Source organism: Eucyclogobius newberryi, unplaced genomic scaffold (genome assembly GCF_026437365.1).
Source record: "Eucyclogobius newberryi isolate DKJ021-1_F unplaced genomic scaffold, fEucNew1.0.hap1 SCAF_7, whole genome shotgun sequence".
NCBI lineage: Eukaryota > Metazoa > Chordata > Actinopteri > Gobiiformes > Gobiidae > Eucyclogobius > Eucyclogobius newberryi.
In genome coordinates, this window is record NW_027316389.1 from 928,342 (window position 1) to 951,455 (window position 23,114).

At 50.2% G+C, this 23,114-nt stretch overlaps 2 protein-coding genes across 2 annotated transcripts in view; both read right to left on the reverse strand.

The window, feature by feature from the left end:
* Nucleotides 1–6,564: 6,564 nt before the first annotated feature.
* LOC140349179 (uncharacterized) lies at nt 6,565–12,471 on the reverse strand. The gene is made up of 4 exons (XM_072435423.1): nt 12,061–12,471; nt 11,486–11,672; nt 6,959–8,210; nt 6,565–6,879 (listed from the first exon to the last, which is right to left on the reverse strand). Exons 1-4 carry the CDS (start codon nt 12,233–12,235, stop codon nt 6,673–6,675), a joined length of 1,821 nt encoding a protein of 606 aa, XP_072291524.1. The 5' UTR covers nt 12,236–12,471; the 3' UTR covers nt 6,565–6,672.
* Nucleotides 12,472–17,594: 5,123 nt separating this feature from the next.
* Nucleotides 17,595–23,114, reverse strand: part of rps13 (ribosomal protein S13) — a 5,729-nt gene continuing 209 nt past the window's right edge. Inside the window, exons 2-6 of the mRNA XM_072435405.1 lie at nt 21,660–21,708; nt 21,104–21,182; nt 20,857–21,026; nt 20,082–20,182; nt 17,595–17,664 (exon numbers count right to left, since the gene is read on the reverse strand). Of these exons, the coding sequence (XP_072291506.1) occupies nt 17,631–17,664; nt 20,082–20,182; nt 20,857–21,026; nt 21,104–21,182; nt 21,660–21,708 (433 nt within the window). The 3' untranslated portion in view covers nt 17,595–17,630. The remainder of the gene's footprint in view (nt 17,665–20,081; nt 20,183–20,856; nt 21,027–21,103; nt 21,183–21,659; nt 21,709–23,114) is intronic.

Below are 23,114 nucleotides of genomic sequence, written 5' to 3' on the forward strand. Positions count from 1 at the left end.
AACACACTATTACATGGTGTATAAACACACTATTACATGTGTATAAGCCTAAACACACTATTACATGGTGTATAAGTCTAAACACACTATTACATGTGTATAAGCCTAAACATACTATTACATGGTGTATAAGCCTAAACACACTATTACATGGTGTATAAACACACTATTACATGTGTATAAGCCTAAACACACTATTACATGGTGTATAAGTCTAAACACACTATTACATGTGTATAAGCCTAAACATACTATTACATGGTGTATAAGTCTAAACACACTATTACATGGTGTATAAACACACTATTACATGTGTATAAGCCTAAACACACTATTACATGGTGTATAAGTCTAAACACACTATTACATGTGTATAAGCCTAAACATACTATTACATGGTGTATAAGCCTAGACACACTATTACATGTGCATAAGTCTAAACACACTATTACATGGTGTATAAACACACTATTACATGTGTATAAGCCTAAACACACTATTACATGGTGTATAAGTCTAAACACACTATTACATGGTGTATAAACACACTATTACATGTGTATAAGCCTAAACATACTATTACATGGTGTATAAGCCTAGACACACTATTACATGTGCATAAGTCTAAACACACTATTACATGGTGTATAAACACACTATTACATGTGTATAAGCCTAAACATACTATTACATGGTGTATAAGCCAAAACACACTATTACATGTGTATAAGCCTAAACACACTATTACATGTGTATAAGCCTAAACATACTATTACATGTGTATAAGCCTAAACACACTATTACATGTGTATAAGCCTAAACATACTATTACATGGTGTATAAGCCTAAACACACTATTACATGTGTATAAGCCTAAACACACTATTACATGTGTATAAGTCTAAACACACTATTACATGTGTATAAGCCTAAACACACTATAACATGTGTATAAGCCTAAACATACTATTACATGGTGTATGAGCCTAAACATACTATTACATGGTGTATAAGCCTAAACACACTATTACATGGTGTATAAATCTAAACACACTATTACATGTGCATAAGTCTAAACACACTATTACATGGTGTATAAACACACTATTACATGTGTATAAGCCTAAACACACTATTACATGGTGTATAAGTCTAAACACACTTACATGTGTATAAGTCTAAACACACTATTACATGTGTATAAGCCTAAACATACTATTACATGGTGTATAAGCCTAGACACACTATTACATGTGCATAAGTCTAAACACACTATTACATGGTGTATAAACACACTATTACATGTGTATAAGCCTAAACACACTATTACATGGTGTATAAGTCTAAACACACTATTACATGTGTATAAGCCTAAACATACTATTACATGGTGTATAAGCCTAAACACACTATTACATGGTGTATAAACACACTATTACATGTGTATAAGCCTAAACACACTATTACATGGTGTATAAGTCTAAACACACTATTACATGTGTATAAGCCTAAACATACTATTACATGGTGTATAAGTCTAAACACACTATTACATGGTGTATAAACACACTATTACATGTGTATAAGCCTAAACACACTATTACATGGTGTATAAGTCTAAACACACTATTACATGTGTATAAGCCTAAACATACTATTACATGGTGTATAAGCCTAGACACACTATTACATGTGCATAAGTCTAAACACACTATTACATGGTGTATAAACACACTATTACATGTGTATAAGCCTAAACACACTATTACATGGTGTATAAGTCTAAACACACTATTACATGGTGTATAAACACACTATTACATGTGTATAAGCCTAAACATACTATTACATGGTGTATAAGCCTAGACACACTATTACATGTGCATAAGTCTAAACACACTATTACATGGTGTATAAACACACTATTACATGTGTATAAGCCTAAACATACTATTACATGGTGTATAAGCCAAAACACACTATTACATGTGTATAAGCCTAAACACACTATTACATGTGTATAAGCCTAAACATACTATTACATGTGTATAAGCCTAAACACACTATTACATGTGTATAAGCCTAAACATACTATTACATGGTGTATAAGCCTAAACACACTATTACATGTGTATAAGCCTAAACACACTATTACATGTGTATAAGTCTAAACACACTATTACATGTGTATAAGCCTAAACACACTATAACATGTGTATAAGCCTAAACATACTATTACATGGTGTATGAGCCTAAACATACTATTACATGGTGTATAAGCCTAAACACACTATTACATGGTGTATAAATCTAAACACACTATTACATGTGCATAAGTCTAAACACACTATTACATGGTGTATAAACACACTATTACATGTGTATAAGCCTAAACACACTATTACATGGTGTATAAGTCTAAACACACTTACATGTGTATAAGTCTAAACACACTATTACATGTGTATAAGCCTAAACACACTATTACATGGTGTATAAGCCTAAACACACTATTACATGTGTATAAGTCTAAACACACTATTACATGTGTATAAGCCTAAACACACTATTACATGTGTATAAGCCTAAACACACTATTACATGCGTATGAGTCTAAACACACTATTACATGTGTATAAGCCTAAACACACTATTACATGTGTATAAGCCTAAACACACTATTACATGGTGTATAAGTCTAAACACACTATTACATGTGTATAAGCCTAAACACACTATTACATGTGTATAAGCCTAAACACACTATTACATGGTGTATAAGTCTAAACACACTATTACATGGTGTATAAGTCTAAACACACTATTACATGTGTATAAGTCTAAACATACTATTACATGTGTATAAGTCTAAACACACTATTACATGTGTATAAGTCTAAACACACTATTACATGGTGTATAAGTCTAAACACACTATTACATGTGTATAAGCCTAAACACACTATTACATGTGTATAAGTCTAAACACACTATTACATGTGTATAAGCCTAAACACACTATTACATGGTGTATAAGCCTAAACACACTATTACATGGTGTATAAGCCTAAACATACTATTACATGTGTATAAGTCTAAACACACTATTACATGGTGTATAAGCCTAAACACACTATTACATGTGTATAAGCCTAAACACACTATTACATGTGTATAAGTCTAAACACACTATTACATGTGTATAAGTCTAAACACACTATTACATGTGTATAAGTCTAAACACACTATTACATGGTGTATAAGCCTAAACACACTATTACATGTGTATAAGCCTAAACACACTATTACATGTGTATAAGTCTAAACACACTATTACATGGTGTATAAGTCTAAACACACTATTACATGTGTATAAGCCTAAACACCCTATTACATGTGCATAAGTCTAAACACACTATTACATGGTGTATAAGTCTAAACACACTATTACATGTGTATAAATCTAAACACACTATTACATGTGTATAAGCCTAAACACCCTATTACATGTGCATGAGTCTAAACACACTATTACATGTGTATAAGTCTAAACACACTATTACATGTGTATAAGCCTAAACACACTATTACATGTGTATAAGCCTAAACACACTATTACATGTGCATAAGTCTAAACACACTATTACATGTGTATAAGCCTAAACATACTATTACATGGTGTATAAGCCAAAACACACTATTACATGGTGTATAAGCCTAAACAAACTATTACATGTGTATAAGTCTAAACACACTATTACATGTGTATAAGCCTAAACACACTATTACATGTGTATAAGCCTAAACATACTATTACATGGTGTATAAGCCTAAACACACTATTACATGTGTATAAGCCTAAACACACTATTACATGGTGTATAAGCCTAAACACACTATTACATGGTGTATAAGCCTAAACACACTATTACATGGTGTATAAGCCTAAACACACTATTACATGGTGTATAAGTCTAAACACACTATTACATGTGTATAAGCCTAAACACACTATTACATGTGTATAAGTCTAAACACACTATTACATGGTGTATAAACACACTATTACATGTGTATAAGCCTAAACACACTATTACATGGTGTATAAGCCTAAACACACTATTACATGTGTATAAGTCTAAACACACTATTACATGTGTATAAGTCTAAACACACTATTACATGTGTATAAGCCTAAACACACTATTACATGTGTATAAGTCTAAACACACTATTACATGTGTATAAGTCTAAACACACTATTACATGGTGTATAAGTCTAAACACACTATTACATGTGTATAAGCCTAAACACACTATTACATGTGTATAAACCTAAACACACTATTACATGTGTATAAGTCTAAACACACTATTACATGTGTATAAGTCTAAACACACTATTACATGGTGTATAAGCATAAACACACTATTACATGTGTATAAACATACTATTACATGGTGTATAAGCCTAAACACACTATTACATGGTGTATAAGCCTAAACACACTATTACATGTGTATAAACACACTATTACATGGTGTATAAGCCTAAACAACTATTACATGGTGTATAAGCCTAAACACACTATTACATGTGTATAAGCCTAAACACACTATTACATGGTGTATAAACACACTATTACATGGTGTATAAGCCTAAACACACTATTACATGGTGTATAAGCCTAAACACACTATTACATGGTGTATAAGTCTAAACACACTATTACATGGTGTATAAGCCTAAACACACTATTACATGGTGTATAAGTCTAAACACACTATTACATGGTGTATAAGCCTAAACACACTATTACATGTGCATAAAAGGTCTGAGAGTCTAAATCTTTATAGAGAATGAAAAGAATAGATTGTATGTGTTATAAACATGTGAACATAAACACACCTTGGCCCTCATCCCCTCCGTCCTCCTTGTCTCCTTGGCCCCGCCTCCTCCTCCTCGGTTGCCGTTGGAAACAGCTTCATTGTTACAGATTACAGCAGCTGCAGAGTCGGTTTTACTCCAGTCTCGTGATCTTTGATTTAACATCTCATTTTTTTGAATCAAACATAAAGCCACGACTTTTACTGAAGCGATTATTCTAGAACCAAATGTCTTTAATTAAATCTCAGAAAACAATGTTGTTGGAGAGCGAAGCGTCTCGGGAGAACAATTACAGGAGGAATGATGCAACGAGCGCTGGAGCTGACGAAACACTTACATTACAGACGTTTGTCTGATCCAACGACATTTATGATTGAAAGTGTTTGTGGGAGGGGCTTGTGGGAGGGCATCCGGCTGAGTCTCTGGAGGAGTTTCATCATGTGTTTGGAGGCTTCGCCTGACGACATGGTTGCACCAGATTCAACACAAACACTTCAGAATATTAAGCACATGTTTTTAATAAAACTTCTACATTTCAACATTCAGAAGGTTCAGTTCAAATATGTCACAAAAACTGTACAAACATTCAAGAGAAAAGACCTTCAAACTATCATCAAATAAGTGAGAACGTCTGAGGAGGCGGAGCTCCACCCGCTCCTCCTCCACCACTCTGTTTCTGGAGAAAGAGTGGCTTTAGGTCAGAGTCTAAGGGTGGTCCAGCTCCATCAGGAGCTTCAGCCTGAGGTCCAGCTCCATCAGGAGCTTCAGCCTGAGGTCCAGCACCATCAGGAGCTTCAGCCTGAGGTCCAGCACCATCAGGAGCTTCAGCCTGAGGTCCAGCACCATCAGGAGCTTCAGCCTGAGGTCCAACACCATCAGGAGCTTCAGCCTGAGGTCCAGCTCCATCAGGAGCTTCAGCCTGAGGTCCAGCACCATCAGGAGCTTCAGCCTGAGGTCCAGCACCATCAGGAGCTTCAGCCTGAGGTCCAACACCATCAGGAGCTTCAGCCTGAGGTCCAGCACCATCAGGAGCTTCAGCCTGAGGTCCAACACCATCAGGAGCTTCAGCCTGAGGTCCAGCTCCATCAGGAGCTTCAGCCTGAGGTCCAGCACCATCAGGAGCTTCAGCCTGAGGTCCAGCACCATCAGGAGCTTCAGCCTGAGGTCCAGCACCATCAGGAGCTTCAGCCTGAGGTCCAACACCATCAGGAGCTTCAGCCTGAGGTCCAGCACCATCAGGAGCTTCAGCCTGAGGTCCAGCACCATCAGGAGCTTCAGCCTGAGGTCCAGCACCATCAGGAGCTTCAGCCTGAGGTCCAACACCATCAGGAGCTTCAGCCTGAGGTCCAGCACCATCAGGAGCTTCAGCCTGAGGTCCAGCACCATCAGGAGCTTCAGCCTGAGGTCCAGCACCATCAGGAGCTTCAGCCTGAGGTCCAGCACCATCAGGAGCTTCAGCCTGAGGTCCAACACCATCAGGAGCTTCAGCCTGAGGTCCAGCACCATCAGGAGCTTCAGCCTGAGGTCCAGCTCCATCAGGAGCTTCAGCCTGAGGTCCAGCACCATCAGGAGCTTCAGCCTGAGGTCCAGCTCCATCAGGAGCTTCAGCCTGAGGTCCAGCACCATCAGGAGCTTCAGCCTGAGGTCCAGCTCCATCAGGAGCTTCAGCCTGAGGTCCAGCTCCATCAGGAGCTTCAGCCTGAGGTCCAGCTCCATCAGGAGCTTCAGCCTGAGGTCCAGCTCCATCAGGAGCTTCAGCCTGAGGTCCAGCACCATCAGGAGCTTCAGCCTGAGGTCCAGAGCCTGGTCCGGGCCCTCTCTCGGTGCTCTGGGCTCAGACAAAGCTCCAGGATCTTCTCCGTCTCCAGGATGCGTCTCTTGAAGCGTTCTCGGTCTCTGGCTGACTCCTCCCACTGACCTCGTCTCGACGCCTGGCGAGCGAAAAGCCACGACCTCATGATGTGGACCTGGACCTCGTCTGAGAACCGGACCTGGACCAAGAGAGAGAGAGAGAGTTAGAGCTGGAGGACGCTCACGGGACATGTCCTGGACATGAGGAACACGTCTCACCCGCTTTGTCCTGACACGTCCCTCTGAGGCAGAGGAGGCTTCGGCTCGTCCCTCTGAGGCAGAGGAGGAGGCTCTGGTCCAGGGCCTGAAGAAGACCTGAGGATGAGTGTGTTTATGAGTGCTCCTCTGCGTCAGCTCGGGCTTGGTTCCTCTTCTTCTCCTGATGGTGTCTGAACCTGCTCCTTCAGTCCTCCTCTGCTCCTCCTCTTCCTCTGGGCCCTCGTGCCTCATCTGCTCCCCCTGATGGTTCCTCTTAAGCACAGTGAAGTTCAGAGGGTGATAGGGGTCTTGTTCCTTACTCAGTCCGCTCCAAAGCTCCTCCTCTGCGTCGTGCTCTTCCTCTTGGCTCCCGTTGGTGGCGCTGCAGCTCACGGGGTTAAAGGGGTTAAAGGGGTCCTTGTTGAACAGGTCCCAGAGCCGATCGTTTTCTTCTCGTTGTTCGGACGTTTCGGAGCCGTTCTCAGAGTTTTCAGAGCTCCAGCTGCTGTCGCTGTCCGAGCGACAAACCAAAGTCTTCCTCTGCATCGCCTCAGAATCCTCTGCATCGCTGCACTCTGAGGAGCTGCTCTCCCAGAAGCGGCCTGCAGGGGGCGCTCTGCTCTCCCAGAAGCGGCCTGCAGGGGGCGCTCTGCTCTCCCAGAAGCGGCCTGCAGGGGGCGCTCTGCTCTCCCAGAAGCGGCCTGCAGGGGGCGCTCTGCTCTCCCAGGAGCGGCCTGCAGGGGGCGCTCTGCTCTCCCAGGAGCGGCCTGCAGGGGGCGCTTCCTCTGGGGCTTTGGTTTCCCAGGATTCTTCGCTCTCGTCGTGACTCTGGACTTCTGGACTACAAGAGTCAGAGGACCTGGACTCAGTTTCCCAGGATGCTTTGCTCTGGCTCTTCTGCTCAGACGAGGCACACACGTCTTCACTTTGGTGTCCTTCTCCACAGACGTGACTGGGCGCACTTTCCCAGGATGCTTTGCCGTCTTTGGCGTCTCGTCTCATTTCGCTTGAGGCGTTTGGGACTCGCTCGAGCGTTTCCCACAATGCTTTGCTGCGTGTGGAGATGCAGGCGGAGAAGCAGAAGGGGTTGTAGGGGTCGTTGGAGCGGGACAGAGACTCCCACAATGCTTTGCTCTCATCACAGTCGAACTCAAGACCGTGCTCTTCCTCGCTGCTCCAGCAGGAGGTGCCGCTGCGCTCCTCGTCTGAACAACGAGCCTCAGAACTCGACACGAAGATGTTCCAGTCGCCAACGGCCCACGACGACGGCAGCCTGAGGAGAGGTCAAAGGTCAGGTCCCATTCGCTTGTGTCCCTCGCTCGCGTCCCCCCCCGCTCATTCACTCACTCGCGTCACCCTGACGTCCCCTCCTCACTCACGTCCCCCTGGCTCGCGTCCCCCCCCGCTCACTCGCGTCCCCCTCGCTCACTCGCGCCCCCTCCCCGCTCACTCGCGTCCCCCTCGCTCACTCGCGCCCCCTCCCCGCTCACTTGCGTCCCCCCCGCTCACTCGCGCCGCCCTCGCTCACTCGCGTCACCCCCCGCTCACTCGCGTCCCCCCTCGCTCACTCGCGTCCCCCCCGCTCACTCGCGCCCCCCCCGCTCACTCGCGCCCCCCCCGCTCACTCGCGTCCCCCCCGCTCACTCGCGCCCCCCCCGCTCACTCGCGTCACCCCCCTCCCTCACTCGCGTCCCCCTCGTGTCCCCTCGAACTCACTCACTCGCGTCCCCCCTCGCTCACTGGCGTCCTCGCTCACTCGCGCCGCCCTCTCTCACTCGCGTCCCCCCTCGCTCACTCGCGCCCCCCCTCGCTCACTCGCGCCCCCCCTCGCTCACTCGCGCCCCCCCTCGCTCACTCGCGTCCCCCCTCGCTCACTCGCGTCCTCTCTCTCACTCGCGTCCCCCCCGCTCACTCGCGCCCCCCCCGCTCACTCGCGTCACCCCCCTCCCTCACTCGCGTCCCCCTCGTGTCCCCTCGAACTCACTCACTCACGTCCCCCTCGCTCGCGTCCCCCCTCGTTCACTCGCGCCACCCCCCGCTCACTGGCGTCCTCTCTCTCACTGGCGTCCTCTCTCTCTCACTGGAGCCCCCCCTCGCTCACTGGCGCCCCCTCTCGCTCACTCGCGTCACCCCCCGCTCACTCGCGTCACCCCCCGCTCACTCGCGTCCTCTCTCACTCGCGCCCCCCCTCGCTCACTCGCGCCCCCCCTCGCTCACTCGCGCCCCCCCTCGCTCACTCGCGCCCCCCCTCGCTCACTCGCGTCCTCGCTGGCTCGCGTCCTCGCTGGCTCGCGTCCCCCCCTCCCTCGCTATCTCGCGTCCCCCTCGCTCACTCGCGTCCCCCCTCGCTCACTCGCGTCCCCCCTCGCTCACTCGCGTCACCCACCGCTCACTCGCGTCACCCACCGCTCACTCGCGTCACCCCCCGCTCACTCGCGTCCCCCCTCGCTCACTCGCGTCCCCCCTCGCTCACTCGCGTCACCCACCTCTCACTGGCGTCCCCCCTCGCTCACTGGCGTCCTCTCTCACTCGCGCCGCCCTCGCTCACTCGCGTCCCCCCTCGCTCACTCGCGCCCCCCCTCGCTCACTCGCGCCCCCCCTCGCTCACTCGCGCCCCCCCTCGCTCACTCGCGCCCCCCCTCGCTCACTCGCGCCCCCCCTCGCGTCCTCTCTCTCACTCGCGCCGCCCTCGCTCACTCGCGTCCCCCCTCGCTCACTCGCGCCCCCCCTCGCTCACTCGCGCCCCCCCTCGCTCACTCGCGCCCCCCCTCGCTCACTCGCGTCCTCTCTCTCACTCGCGCCGCCCTCGCTCACTCGCGTCACCCACCGCTCACTCGCGTCCCCCCGGCTCGCGTCCCCCCCCTCGCTCACTCGCGTCCCCCCTCGCTCACTGGCATCCTCTCTCTCACTCGCGCCGCCCTCGCTCACTCGCGCCCCCCCCTCGCTCACTCGCGTCCCCCCCTCGCTCACTCGCGTCCCCCCTCGCGTCCTCTCTCTCACTCACGTCCCCCCTCGCTCACTCGCGTCCCCCCTCGCTCACTCGCGCCCCCCCCTCGCTCACTCGCGCCCCCCCCTCGCTCACTCGCGTCCCCCCTCGCTCACTCGCGTCCCCCCTCGCTCACTCGCGTCACCCACCGCTCACTCGCGTCCCCCCGGCTCGCGTCCCCCCCTCGCTCACTCGCGTCCCCCCTCGCTCACTGGCGTCCTCTCTCTCACTCGCGCCGCCCTCTCTCACTCGCGTCCCCCCTCTCTCACTCGCGTCCCCCCTCGCTCACTCGCGTCCCCCCTCGCTCACTCGCGTCCCCCCTCGCTCACTCGCGTCCCCCCTCGCTCACTCGCGTCCCCCCTCGCTCACTCGCGTCACCCCCCGCTCACTCGCGTCACCCCCCGCTCACTCGCGTCACCCCCCGCTCACTCGCGTCCCCCTCGCTCACTCGCGTCCCCCCCCGCTCACTCGCGTCCCCCCCGCTCACTCGCGTCCCCCTCGCTCACTCGCGTCCCCCCTCGCTCACTCGCGCCCCCCCTCGCTCACTCGCGCCCCCCCTCGCTCACTCGCGCCCCCCCTCGCTCACTCGCGCCCCCCCCGCTCACTCGCGTCACCCCCCTCCCTCACTCGCGTCCCCCTCGTGTCCCCTCGAACTCACTCACTCGCGTCCCCCTCGCTCGCGTCCCCCCTCGTTCACTCGCGCCACCCCCGCTCACTGGCGTCCTCTCTCTCACCGGCGTCCTCTCTCTCACCGGCGTCCTCTCTCTCACCGGCGTCCTCTCTCTCACCGGCGTCCTCTCTCTCACTCGCGCCCCCCTCACTCGCGTCTCCCTCGCTCACTCGCGTCACCCACCGCTCACTCGCGTCCCCCCCCCCTCGCTCACTCGCGTCCCCCCTCGCTCACTCGCGTCCCCCCCCGCTCACTCGCGTCCCCCCCCTCACTCACTTGTGTCCCCCTCACTCACTCGTGTCCCCCTCGCTCACTCGCGTCACCCACCGCTCACTCGCGTCCCCCCCCCTCGCTCACTCGCGTCCCCCCTCGCTCACTCGCGTCCCCCCCCTCACTCGCGTGTCCCCCCTCACTCACTCGTGTCCCCCCTCGCTCACTCGCGTCCCCCTCGCTCACTCGCGTCCCCCCCTCACTCACTTGTGTCCCCCTCACTCACTCGTGTCCCCCTCACTCACTCGTGTCCCCCCTCACTCACTCGTGTCCCCCTCACTCACTCGTGTCCCCCCTCACTCACTCGTGTCCCCCCTCACTCACTCGTGTCCCCCCTCACTCACTCGTGTCCCCCTCGCTCACTCGCGTCCCCCCTCGCTCACTCGCGTCCCCCCCTCACTCACTTGTGTCCCCCTCACTCACTCGTGTCCCCCCTCACTCACTCGTGTCCCCCTCGCTCACTCGCGTCCCCCCTCGCTCACTCGCGCCCCCCCCTCACTCACTTGTGTCCCCCTCACTCACTCGTGTCCCCCCTCACTCACTCGTGTCCCCCTCGCTCACTCGCGTCCCCCCTCGCTCACTCGCGCCCCCCCCTCACTCACTTGTGTCCCCCCTCACTCACTTGTGTCCCAAGTAGACTCCTCCCTCTGCGTCCTCTCCCCTCAGACTGGACAGCAGCGCCCCGGTGTGGTCAGTGGCTGCGTCTTCAGAGAACAGACTGGTGAAGAGGAAAGGGTCTGAGGGGTCAGGGGTCACCGAGGGGTCGTCTGTGATGCGCACGTGAACCTCGAACCGGAACATCTGGAAAACTGAGCAGAGGTCACGTCAGAACACGCTAGGCAACAAACAACAACAATCATCATAACAACAACAACATGATGAGTGCAGGTTGTTGCCGTTTCAGGTCAAAGTTCAAACAGTCTGATATTTCGGCTCCTCCCCCTAAAGTCCTCTGACGTCAGTGGTTTTGTTTTGACTCAGACTCGTTTGTTTATGTTAATTGTCACTTTCTTTATGTTCAAACTAAAAGTATCGACTAAACACATGAGAAACTGTAAATAACCTCAGAAAACTCAAGACTTTGACAGTTTCAAGTCCATTTCTCTCATGTTTATCTACTTTAGCCTGAAGTGAACGTTATAAACGGAGCAGTAACTGTCACTAAAGTCTGACCCGCTGTCACGTGACGAGGCTCACCGGACATGAAGGTGTAGATGATGACCTGCACCAGGAGCCGCAGCTGCTCCCACAGAACCACCAGCATGTGCTTGGTCCAGGGCAGAAGAGCCATGCCCGCCCCGCCGAACCGCTCCATGGCCCCGCCGAACCGCTCCACTGTGTCCGCCGGACCGACCCGAGCCTCCGCCGCCATTTTGGCTCCTCGTCCGCTCAGTTGCGCTTTGTGTGTCGCGGTGAAGCCGGCGCTCTCACGTATTCTGATATTGTTGGTGCAAATCCCGCAGTCCCCGCGTGTTTCCCGGTGTCACGTCCACGTCCAGCGGCTGTCGCTTCATCTTCACGCGGCTTTCTGACATTTCGAGGCGGCGTCGCTCAGTAACAGTCGCGTTCGTTCGCACTTTTCTCCATGTTCGTGTTCGTCGTAGTAAAAGCGGAATGTCCGACGGTTGCACCACCTCCGCTTTATATCAACCTGTGACGTCAGGTCGCGCTCTCATTGGCCGAGGCTCCTGTCGCTCACGCACTGTCCCGCCCACCACGCTACGTGACGTATGACGCATAGAAAGTGCCGGTAATTTCCCCGCGCGCGGGGAAAAGCCGTTTATTTAACGAGAAAGAAAAGCGAAATAATTGTGTTTGAGTGAAAATACTGAAAGCGTTCTCTTTCCAAACCGCAACTTATATCATCTATAACCATAATAAATCCATAATAGATCATGTCTATAACCAGCTCAGGGTTCATGAAGGTCAAAGGTCACACAAGAAACATTAAAACTAAGTTATAATAGTTATTATGGGTCAGATCAGAACTGTCATTTATGTGGAGTTTGGCTCTTGTTTACCGTCTGGTTGCTAGGTAAGAGCTGTGGAATGACCTGTCACATGATCTGCTCCCGTCCAACCAGGAAGTACAAATATAAATGTTATAAAAAATAGTTAAACAGGCAAAATGTTTAGTCAAATCTGACCCTGGTTCAAACGCCCGGGACGGTCTTGACCCGTGGTTCAAACGCCCGGGACAGTCCTGACCCGTGGTTTGACCACAAAGGAAAGATGAGTTCATTTGGAACAAGCTCAAACGTAAGACTTGGTTCATCTTAAATCCAGACTAATGAGCAGAGCAGAGGGAATTCTGTCCAAATGAACGAGGCAACAAACCAGCAACTGTTGAGTCATCCCAGTCACACACACACGTCTCTCACACACACACACGTCTCTCACACACGTCACACACACACACACACACGTCTCTCACACACACACACACACGTCTCTCACACACACACACACACACACACGTCTCTCACACACACACACACGTCTCTCTCACACACACACACACACACACACACACACACGTCTCTCTCACACACACACACACACACACACACACGTCTCTCTCACACACACACACACACGACACACACACACGACACACACACACGTCTCTCACACACACACACACGTCACACACACACACACGTCTCTCTCACACACACACACGTCTCTCTCACACACACACACACACACACACACACACACACACACACACACACACACGTCTCTCACACACACACACACGTCTCTCACACACACACACACGTCTCTCACACACACACACACGTCTCTCACACACACACACACGTCTCTCACACACACACACACGTCTCTCACACACACACACACGTCTCTCACACACACACACACGTCTCTCACACACACACACACACGTCTCTCACACACTCACACACACGTCTCTCACACACACGTCACACACACACACACACACACACACACGTCTCTCTCACACACACACACACACACACGTCTCTCACACACACACGTCACACACACACACACACACACACACGTCTCTCTCACACACACACACACACACACACACACGTCTCTCTCACACACACACACACACACGTCACACACACACGTCTCTCACACACACACACACGTCACACACACACACACACACACACACACACACACACACACACACACACACACACGTCTCTCACACACACACACACGTCTCTCACACACACACACGTCTCTCACACACACACACACGTCTCTCACACACACACACACGTCTCTCACACACACACACACACGTCTCTCACACACACACACACGTCTCTCACACACACACACACACGTCTCTCACACACACGTCTCTCACACACACACACACGTCACACACACACACACACACACACGTCTCTCACACACACGTCTCTCTCACACACACACACACACACACACACGTCTCTCTCACACACACACGTCACACACACACACACACACACACGTCACACACACACGTCTCTCACACACACACACACGTCACACACACACGTCTCTCACACACACACACACGTCACACACACACACGTCACACACACACACGTCACACACACACACGTCACACACACACACACACACACACACACACACACACACACACACACACACACACACACACACACACACACACACACACACACACACACACACACACACACACACACACACACACACACACACACACACACACACACACACACACACACACACACACACACACACACACACACACACACACACACACACACACACACACACACACACACACACACACACACACACACACACACACACACACACACACACACACACACACACACACACACACACACACACACACACACACACACACACACACACACACACACACACACACACACACACACACACACACACACACACACACACACACACACACACGTCTCACACACACACGTCTCACACACACACACACACGTCTCTCACACACACACACACGTCTCTCACACACACACACGTCTCTCACACACACACACACACGTCTCTCACACACACACACACACGTCTCTCACACACACACACACACGTCTCTCACACACACACACACACGTCTCTCACACACACACACACACACGTCTCTCACACACACACACACACACGTCTCTCACACACACACACACGTCTCACACACACACACACACGTCTCACACACACACACACACGTCTCACACACACACACACACGTCTCTCACACACACACACGTCTCTCACACACACACACACACGTCTCTCACACACACACACACACGTCTCTCACACACACACACACACGTCTCTCACACACACACACACACGTCTCTCACACACACACACACACGTCTCTCACACACACACACACACGTCTCTCACACACACACACACACGTCTCTCACACACACACACACACACGTCTCTCACACACACACACACACGTCTCTCACACACACACACACACGTCTCACACACACACACACACACACGTCTCACACACACACACCCCAGTGTCACACACACACACACACACCCCAGTGTCACACACACACACACACACCCCAGTGTCACACACACACACACACACACCCCAGTGTCACACACACACACACACACACACCCCAGTGTCACACACACACACACACACACACCCGTGTCACACACACACACACACACACCCGTGTCACACACACACACACACACCCGTGTCACACACACACACACACACCCGTGTCACACACACACACACACACCCGTGTCACACACACACACACACCCGTGTCACACACACACACACACCCGTGTCACACACACACACACACACCCGTGTCACACACACACACACACACCCGTGTCACACACACACACACACACCCCAGTGTCACACACACACACACACACACACACACACACACACACACACACACACACACACACACACACACACACACACACACACACACACACACACACACACACACACACACACACACACACACACACACACACACACACACACACACTCCAGTGTCACACACACACACCCCAGTCACACACACACACACCCCAGTGTCACACACACACACTCCAGTGTCACACACACACACCCCCCCCAGTGTCACACACACACACACACACCCCCCAGTGTCACACACACACACACACACCCCAGTGTCACACACACACACACACCCCAGTGTAACACACACACACACACACACCCCAGTGTCACACACACCCCAGTGTCACACACACCCCAGTGTCACACACACACACACACACACACCCCAGTGTGTCACACACACACACACACACCCCAGTGTCACACACACACACACCCCCCAGTGTCTCACACACACACACCCCAGTGTCACACACACACACCCCAGTGTCTCACACACACACACACACACCCCCCAGTGTCTCACACACACACACACACACCCCCCAGTGTCACACACACACACACACACACCCGTGTCACACACACACACACACCCCAGTGTCACACACACACACACCCCAGTGTCACACACACACACCCCAGTGTCACACACACACACCCCAGTGTCACACACACACACACACCCCAGTGTCACACACACACACCCCAGTGTCACACACCCCCCCCAGTGTCACACACACACACCCCAGTGTCACACACACACACACCCCAGTGTCACACACACACACCCCAGTGTCACACACACACACACCCCAGTGTCACACACCCCCCCCAGTGTCACACACACACCCCAGTGTCACACACACACACACACCCCAGTGTCACACACACACACACCCCAGTGTCACACACACACACACACCTGAGTTCAAAGTTGTCCTGAGAATAAACGGTTAGAACTTCTTTGGCTCCAGTTTTAATGGTTTAAAAAGGTTCTGAGTCTTTTACATTCAACTAAAATATCCATTTGGTTTATATTTTACTCAGAATATTAGCTTCACATTCATTTAAAGTCCAGTTGGCCACTGTCCAGGGTGTACCCCGCCTAGGGCCCAAAGTCACTGGGACAGGCTCCAGTCCCCCGCCTAAGGCCCAAAGTCACTGGGACAGGCTCCAGTCCCCCGCCTAAGGCCCAAAGTCACTGGGACAGGCTCCAGTCACCCGCCTAAGGCTCAAAGTCACTGGGACAGGCTCCAGTCCCCCACCGAAGGCCCAAAGTCACTGGGACAGGCTCCAGTCCCCCACCGAAGGCCCAAAGTCACTGGGACAGGCTCCAGTCCCCCACCGAAGGCCCAAAGTCACTGGGACAGGCTCCAGTCCCCCGCCTAAGGCCCAAAGTCACTGGGACAGACTCGTCACCCGCCTAAGGCCCAAAGTCACTGGGACAGACTCGTCACCTTGGACCCCGAAAGGGAACAAGGAGAAAATGGAAAAAATTTACTTTTTTGTAAGATTTTACCAAACTTGGTTTGTCAACGTTTGTCACTTCCTGTCAGTAAATATGACATGTTAGTTACTTAGCAACCAGACTGTAAACAAGGGCCAGAGTTATAACATGTCAGTGGTTTCTCTGCAGTGATGTCATCAGGCTCCAGCTTTGTCCTTTAACTTTGTTCAAATGTATGAAACTTTTTACACCTCAATGTGTTTGATCTTTTATAGATCTTAAAACAAACGTGTCATAAAAACAGGAGGCAGATTATTTTAACATGTTTTATTAATCCAAAAAGAGCGTTTATGCCACGAGAGCAGAAGCTGTGGACGACTCGCTGTGGAGAGAGAGAGAGAGAGAGGTCAGAGGTCAGGGAAGGGTCCGGGGGCACGTGTTCTGTGTGAAGGGGACTGGCACAAGGGGCACGTGTTCTGTGTGAAGGGGACTGGCACAAGGGGCACGTGTTCTGTGTGAAGGGGACTGGCACAAGGGGCACGTGTTCTGTGTGAAGGGGACTGGCACAAGGGGCACATGTTCTGTGTGAAGGGGACTGGCACAAGGGGCACATGTTCTGTGTGAAGGGGACTGGCACAAGGGGCACGTGTTCTGTGTGAAGGGGACTGGCACAAGGGGCACGTGTTCTGTGTGAAGGGGACTGGCACAAGGGGCACATGTTCTGTGTGAAGGGGACTGGCACAAGGGGCACATGTTCTGTGTGAAGGGGACTGGCACAAGGGGCACGTGTTCTGTGTGAAGGGGACTGGCACAAGGGGCACGTGTTCTGTGTGAAGGGGACTGGCACAAGGGGCACATGTTCTGTGTGAAGGGGACTGGCACAAGGGGCACATGTTCTGTGTGAAGGGGACTGGCACAAGGGGCACATGTTCTGTGTGAAGGGGACTGGCACAAGGGGCACATGTTCTGTGTGAAGGGGACTGGCACAAGGGGCACGTGTTCTGTGTGAAGGGGACTGGCACAAGGGGCACGTGTTCTGTGTGAAGGGGACTGGCACAAGGGGCACATGTTCTGTGTGAAGGGGACTGGCACAAGGGGCACGTGTTCTGTGTGAAGGGGACTGGCACAAGGGGCACATGTTCTGTGTGAAGGGGACTGGCACAAGGGGCACGTGTTCTGTGTGAAGGGGACTGGCACAAGGGGCACGTGTTCTGTGTGAAGGGGACTGGCACAAGGGGCACGTGTTCTGTGTGAAGGGGACTGGCACAAGGGGCACGTGTTCTGTGTGAAGGGGACTGGCACAAGGGGCACGTGTTCTGTGTGAAGGGGACTGGCACAAGGGGCACGTGTTCTGTGTGAAGGGGACTGGCACAAGGGGCACGTGTTCTTTGTGAAGGGGACTGGCACAAGGGGCACATGTTCTGTGTGAAGGGGACTGGCACAAGGGGCACATGTTCTGTGTGAAGGGGACTGGCACAAGGGGCACATGTTCTGTGTGAAGGGGACTGGCACAAGGGGCACATGTTCTGTGTGAAGGGGACTGGCACAAGGGGCACGTGTTCTGTGTGAAGGGGACTGGCACAAGGGGCACATGTTCTGTGTGAAGGGGACTGGCACAAGGGGCACATGTTCTGTGTGAAGGGGACTGGCACAAGGGGCACGTGTTCTGTGTGAAGGGGACTGGCACAAGGGGCACGTGTTCTGTGTGAAGGGGACTGGCACAAGGGGCACGTGTTCTGTGTGAAGGGGACTGGCACAAGGGGCACATGTTCTGTGTGAAGGGGACTGGCACAAGGGGCACATGTTCTGTGTGAAGGGGACTGGCACAAGGGGCACATGTTCTGTGTGAAGGGGACTGGCACAAGGGGCACATGTTCTGTGTGAAGGGGACTGGCACAAGGGGCACGTGTTCTGTGTGAAGGGGACTGGCACAAGGGGCACATGTTCTGTGTGAAGGGGACTGGCACAAGGGGCACATGTTCTGTGTGAAGGGGACTGGCACAAGGGGCACATGTTCTGTGTGAAGGGGACTGGCACAAGGGGCACATGTTCTGTGTGAAGGGGACTGGCACAAGGGGCACATGTTCTGTGTGAAGGGGACTGGCACAAGGGGCACAGCGTCCGCTCGGCTAATTTACCTTCATTTTACTTTAGCACAGAAGAAATATCACACCTCCAAACCAAGAGGAGGCGGACAATGACCCGTGCAGCTCGTTAACACTCTGCATCGTTAGTTTAAACTGGCACATTTCATTGTAGAAAAAGGTGGTCGTTTCATCTCACGTTTGACTCTCATCCAAGAGTCACTGTCAATCTAAAGTTAGACCTGGAACTCATTTATTCTATCCTGTGGTAAACCCTGCCCACCACGTTTTTAGTTGTTTCAACAGAAACTTCCACCTCTTTGATCACCATCAGTCCTTTAGGGACCATTAGCCTCCTATTGTCCCCGTCTCACTCTCTTCTCTACCACTAGGTCCTCAGGGAAGACAGTGGACAGGGACAATAGGAGGCCTGGATGAGTCCAAACGTCTGGTCCAGATCAAACAACTGAACCTTTTTCTAAAATGGACCCCTCCTGGACGAATGAGGCATTACACCGACCACTATATTCTAACTTGAATTTGAGTGGCAGGTCAACTAATGCAGAGCGAGAACGACAAATACAATGAAACTTCAAAAACACAGCACAAACCGACCAAATGTGACGTTTACTTGGTCTACATTTGATTGATCCAATTCAAACTGAGTTTCTTCTGAAGTGTTTCTAAAGTGAGTATCAGAGTCAAGTGTACGTACTACTTCCAGTTGGGCGCGAGGACTCTCTTGGTTTTGTAGTAACGAGCCAGTCTGTGGATCCTGCTCTCGATCAGAATCAGACGGAACTTGGCATCTTTGTCCTGGAATTAAAACATGGGTTCAAACATGAGCGGGCGTAAAATGTGATGGATGATTACTGTACATGTAACCGTACGAGAATAAAACATTCACGTCTAAAAGTGGATCTTTTGTAAACGGTTTGGGGAGATGTTAATCGGTTCATTTGGGGCTCACACAGGAGTGAATGAGAACAATGCTGCCCCCTGCTGGAGGCTTCAGGCTGGAAACACCGGGTTCAAGCCACAATAAAGTGTTTAAGTCGAGTCACTCACACGTTTGTTTAAAAGAACTAAGTCCTTTTAAAAATGTGCCCCCCTCCTGCAGTTTCCAAGAGGCCGCCTCCCATCAAACCCTGTACATGAGCTACAGCCCCGCCCCTTTACCACGCATCGCTTTTTCTGTGTCATGTTTGTCCTGAAACTGAAGGAACTCACTAAACACACCCTCATATCAACCACACATGTGTAACCATGGAAACATGCTGCTATGGGAACCAGGCTGCAGGTGTGCAGGAGCAGGGAATGATTGACATGTGGGATAACTACTGTCCACCAGGAAATGAGACTGCGAGCTCCACTAAAGTCCTCTAGTGTTCCTTTAATACAAGTGGAACGTGCGCCACCGCAGCCGTCTGAACTGTGACTCCTCATGTGTGAGAGCTGGGATGGCCCCGCCCCTGCCCCGCCCTCCTCACCTTCCTGTTCCTCTCCAGATGCTTGCGCACAGCCACAGCCTTCTTGATCAGGTGGTACAGATCCTCAGGAAGATCTGGGGCCAAACCTTTGGACTTCAGGATCCTGAGGATCTTGTTTCCAGTGACGAATCGGACCTGAGCCACACCATGAGAGTCACGGAGGATCACACCTGCAACAGAGGTCAGAGGTCAGCGAGGACAGAGGTCAGCGAGGACAGAGGTCAGCGAGGACAGAGGTCAGACTCACCGATCTGGGAGGGAGTCAGTCCTTTCTTGGCCAGTTTGAAGATCTGCTCTTTTACATCATCAGACGTCAGCTTCAGCCACTGCACAAACAAATACACCGGTCAGTGACCCTCAGGTGCTCCACATTTAAATCATTACAACTCTAAAGTTGACATTAAACACTTATTGAGGGCTGAACATTTGTGAAAAGCTCAGTGTGGGCTTTACGGCAGTAAAATGTCGCGATCCATTCATGTGTATGTGTTATACGAAAGTGAGTCTAATAAGCTTCAAATGTAAAGTGCTGATCAAACCGAGTCAAATGTTGATCAGTGATCGGGACGTCACGTCCCATCAGTCTGAAACATCCTACTGTATGACCTTTAGAATAATGTATATGACCTTTAGAATAATGTATATGACCTTTAGAATAATGTATATGACCTTTAGAATAATGTATATGACCTTTAGAATAATGTATATGACCTTTAGAATAATGTATATGACCTTTAGAATAATGTATATGACCTTTAGAATAATGTATATGACCTTTAGAATAATGCAGGGTTTGTACTCACGGTGGGCACACTGCGTCTGTACGGCAGAGCGGACTGGGACAGGCCCTTTCTGTCAGAGAGAAACACGTTTACCATCCAGAACACGCCTATAACACGTTTACCATCCAGAACACGCCTATAACACGTTTACCATCCAGAACACGCCTATAACACGTTTACCATCCAGAACACGCCTATAACACGTTTACCATCCAGAACACGCCTATAACACGTTTACCATCCAGAACACGCCTATAACACGTCAACTACATGAAACAGATTTAACAAGTGACTAAAGTAAAACTGCTTTAAAACACTTCTGGGGTTTAAATTACAAAGAATGAACACTAGAGCATCACTAAAGTGTAACACGACTGTAGATTAAACCATGTGTAACACGACTGTAGATTAAACCATGTGTAACACGACTGTAGATTAAACCATGTGTAACACGACTGTAGATTAAACCATGTGTAACACGACTGTAGATTAAACCATGTGTAACACGACTGTAGATTAAACCATGTGTAACACGACTGTAGATTAAACCATGTGTAACACGACTGTAGATTAAACCATGTGTAACACGACTGTAGATTAAACCATGTGTAACACGACTGTAGATTAAACCATGTGTAACACGACTGTAGATTAAACCATGTGTAACACGACTGTAGATTAAACCATGTGTAACACGACTGTAGATTAAACCATGTGTAACACGACTGTAGATTAAACCATGTGTAACACGACTGTAGATTAAACCATGTGTAACACGACTGTAGATTAAACCATGTGTAACACGACTGTAGATTAAACCATGTGTAACACGACTGTAGATTAAACCATGTGTAACACGACTGTAGATTAAACCATGTGTAACACGACTGTAGATTAAACCATGTGTAACACGACTGTAGATTAAACCATGTGTAACACGACTGTAGATTAAACCATGTGTAACACGACTGTAGATTAAACCATGTGTAACACGACTGTAGATTAAACCATGTGTAACACGACTAGATTAAACCATGTGTAACACGACTGTAGATTAAACCATGTGTAACACGACTAGATTAAACCATGTGTAACATGTGTTTAAAGCAGCTCTGATGTCGCGTGTCTGAGGTTTATCACATGTTCCACACTTTCATCTCCAGTTCAGGATTTTAACATGTTTTAGAGACATTTGTTGAGTCAGATCCTCCATCAGAAGAGTCAGGCCTCACGTTCCGCACGCGTTTCTCTAAAGAGGACAAAACTAACGCTTTCATTCACGTTTAATGATCATTTACAACTCTCTAGAGAGACTTTTGATGTGTTTTAAAGTCTGATAAAAGTGTTTTGTGACCGTGAGTCGCTCCTGCGCTAAACTGAAGTTAAAGCTAACCTGAAGCTAAACGGCTCCACACGCCTCACACCCGGAGCGGCTTTTTACGCTTTTAACTCCACTTTTCACGCGTGTTTGTCTTT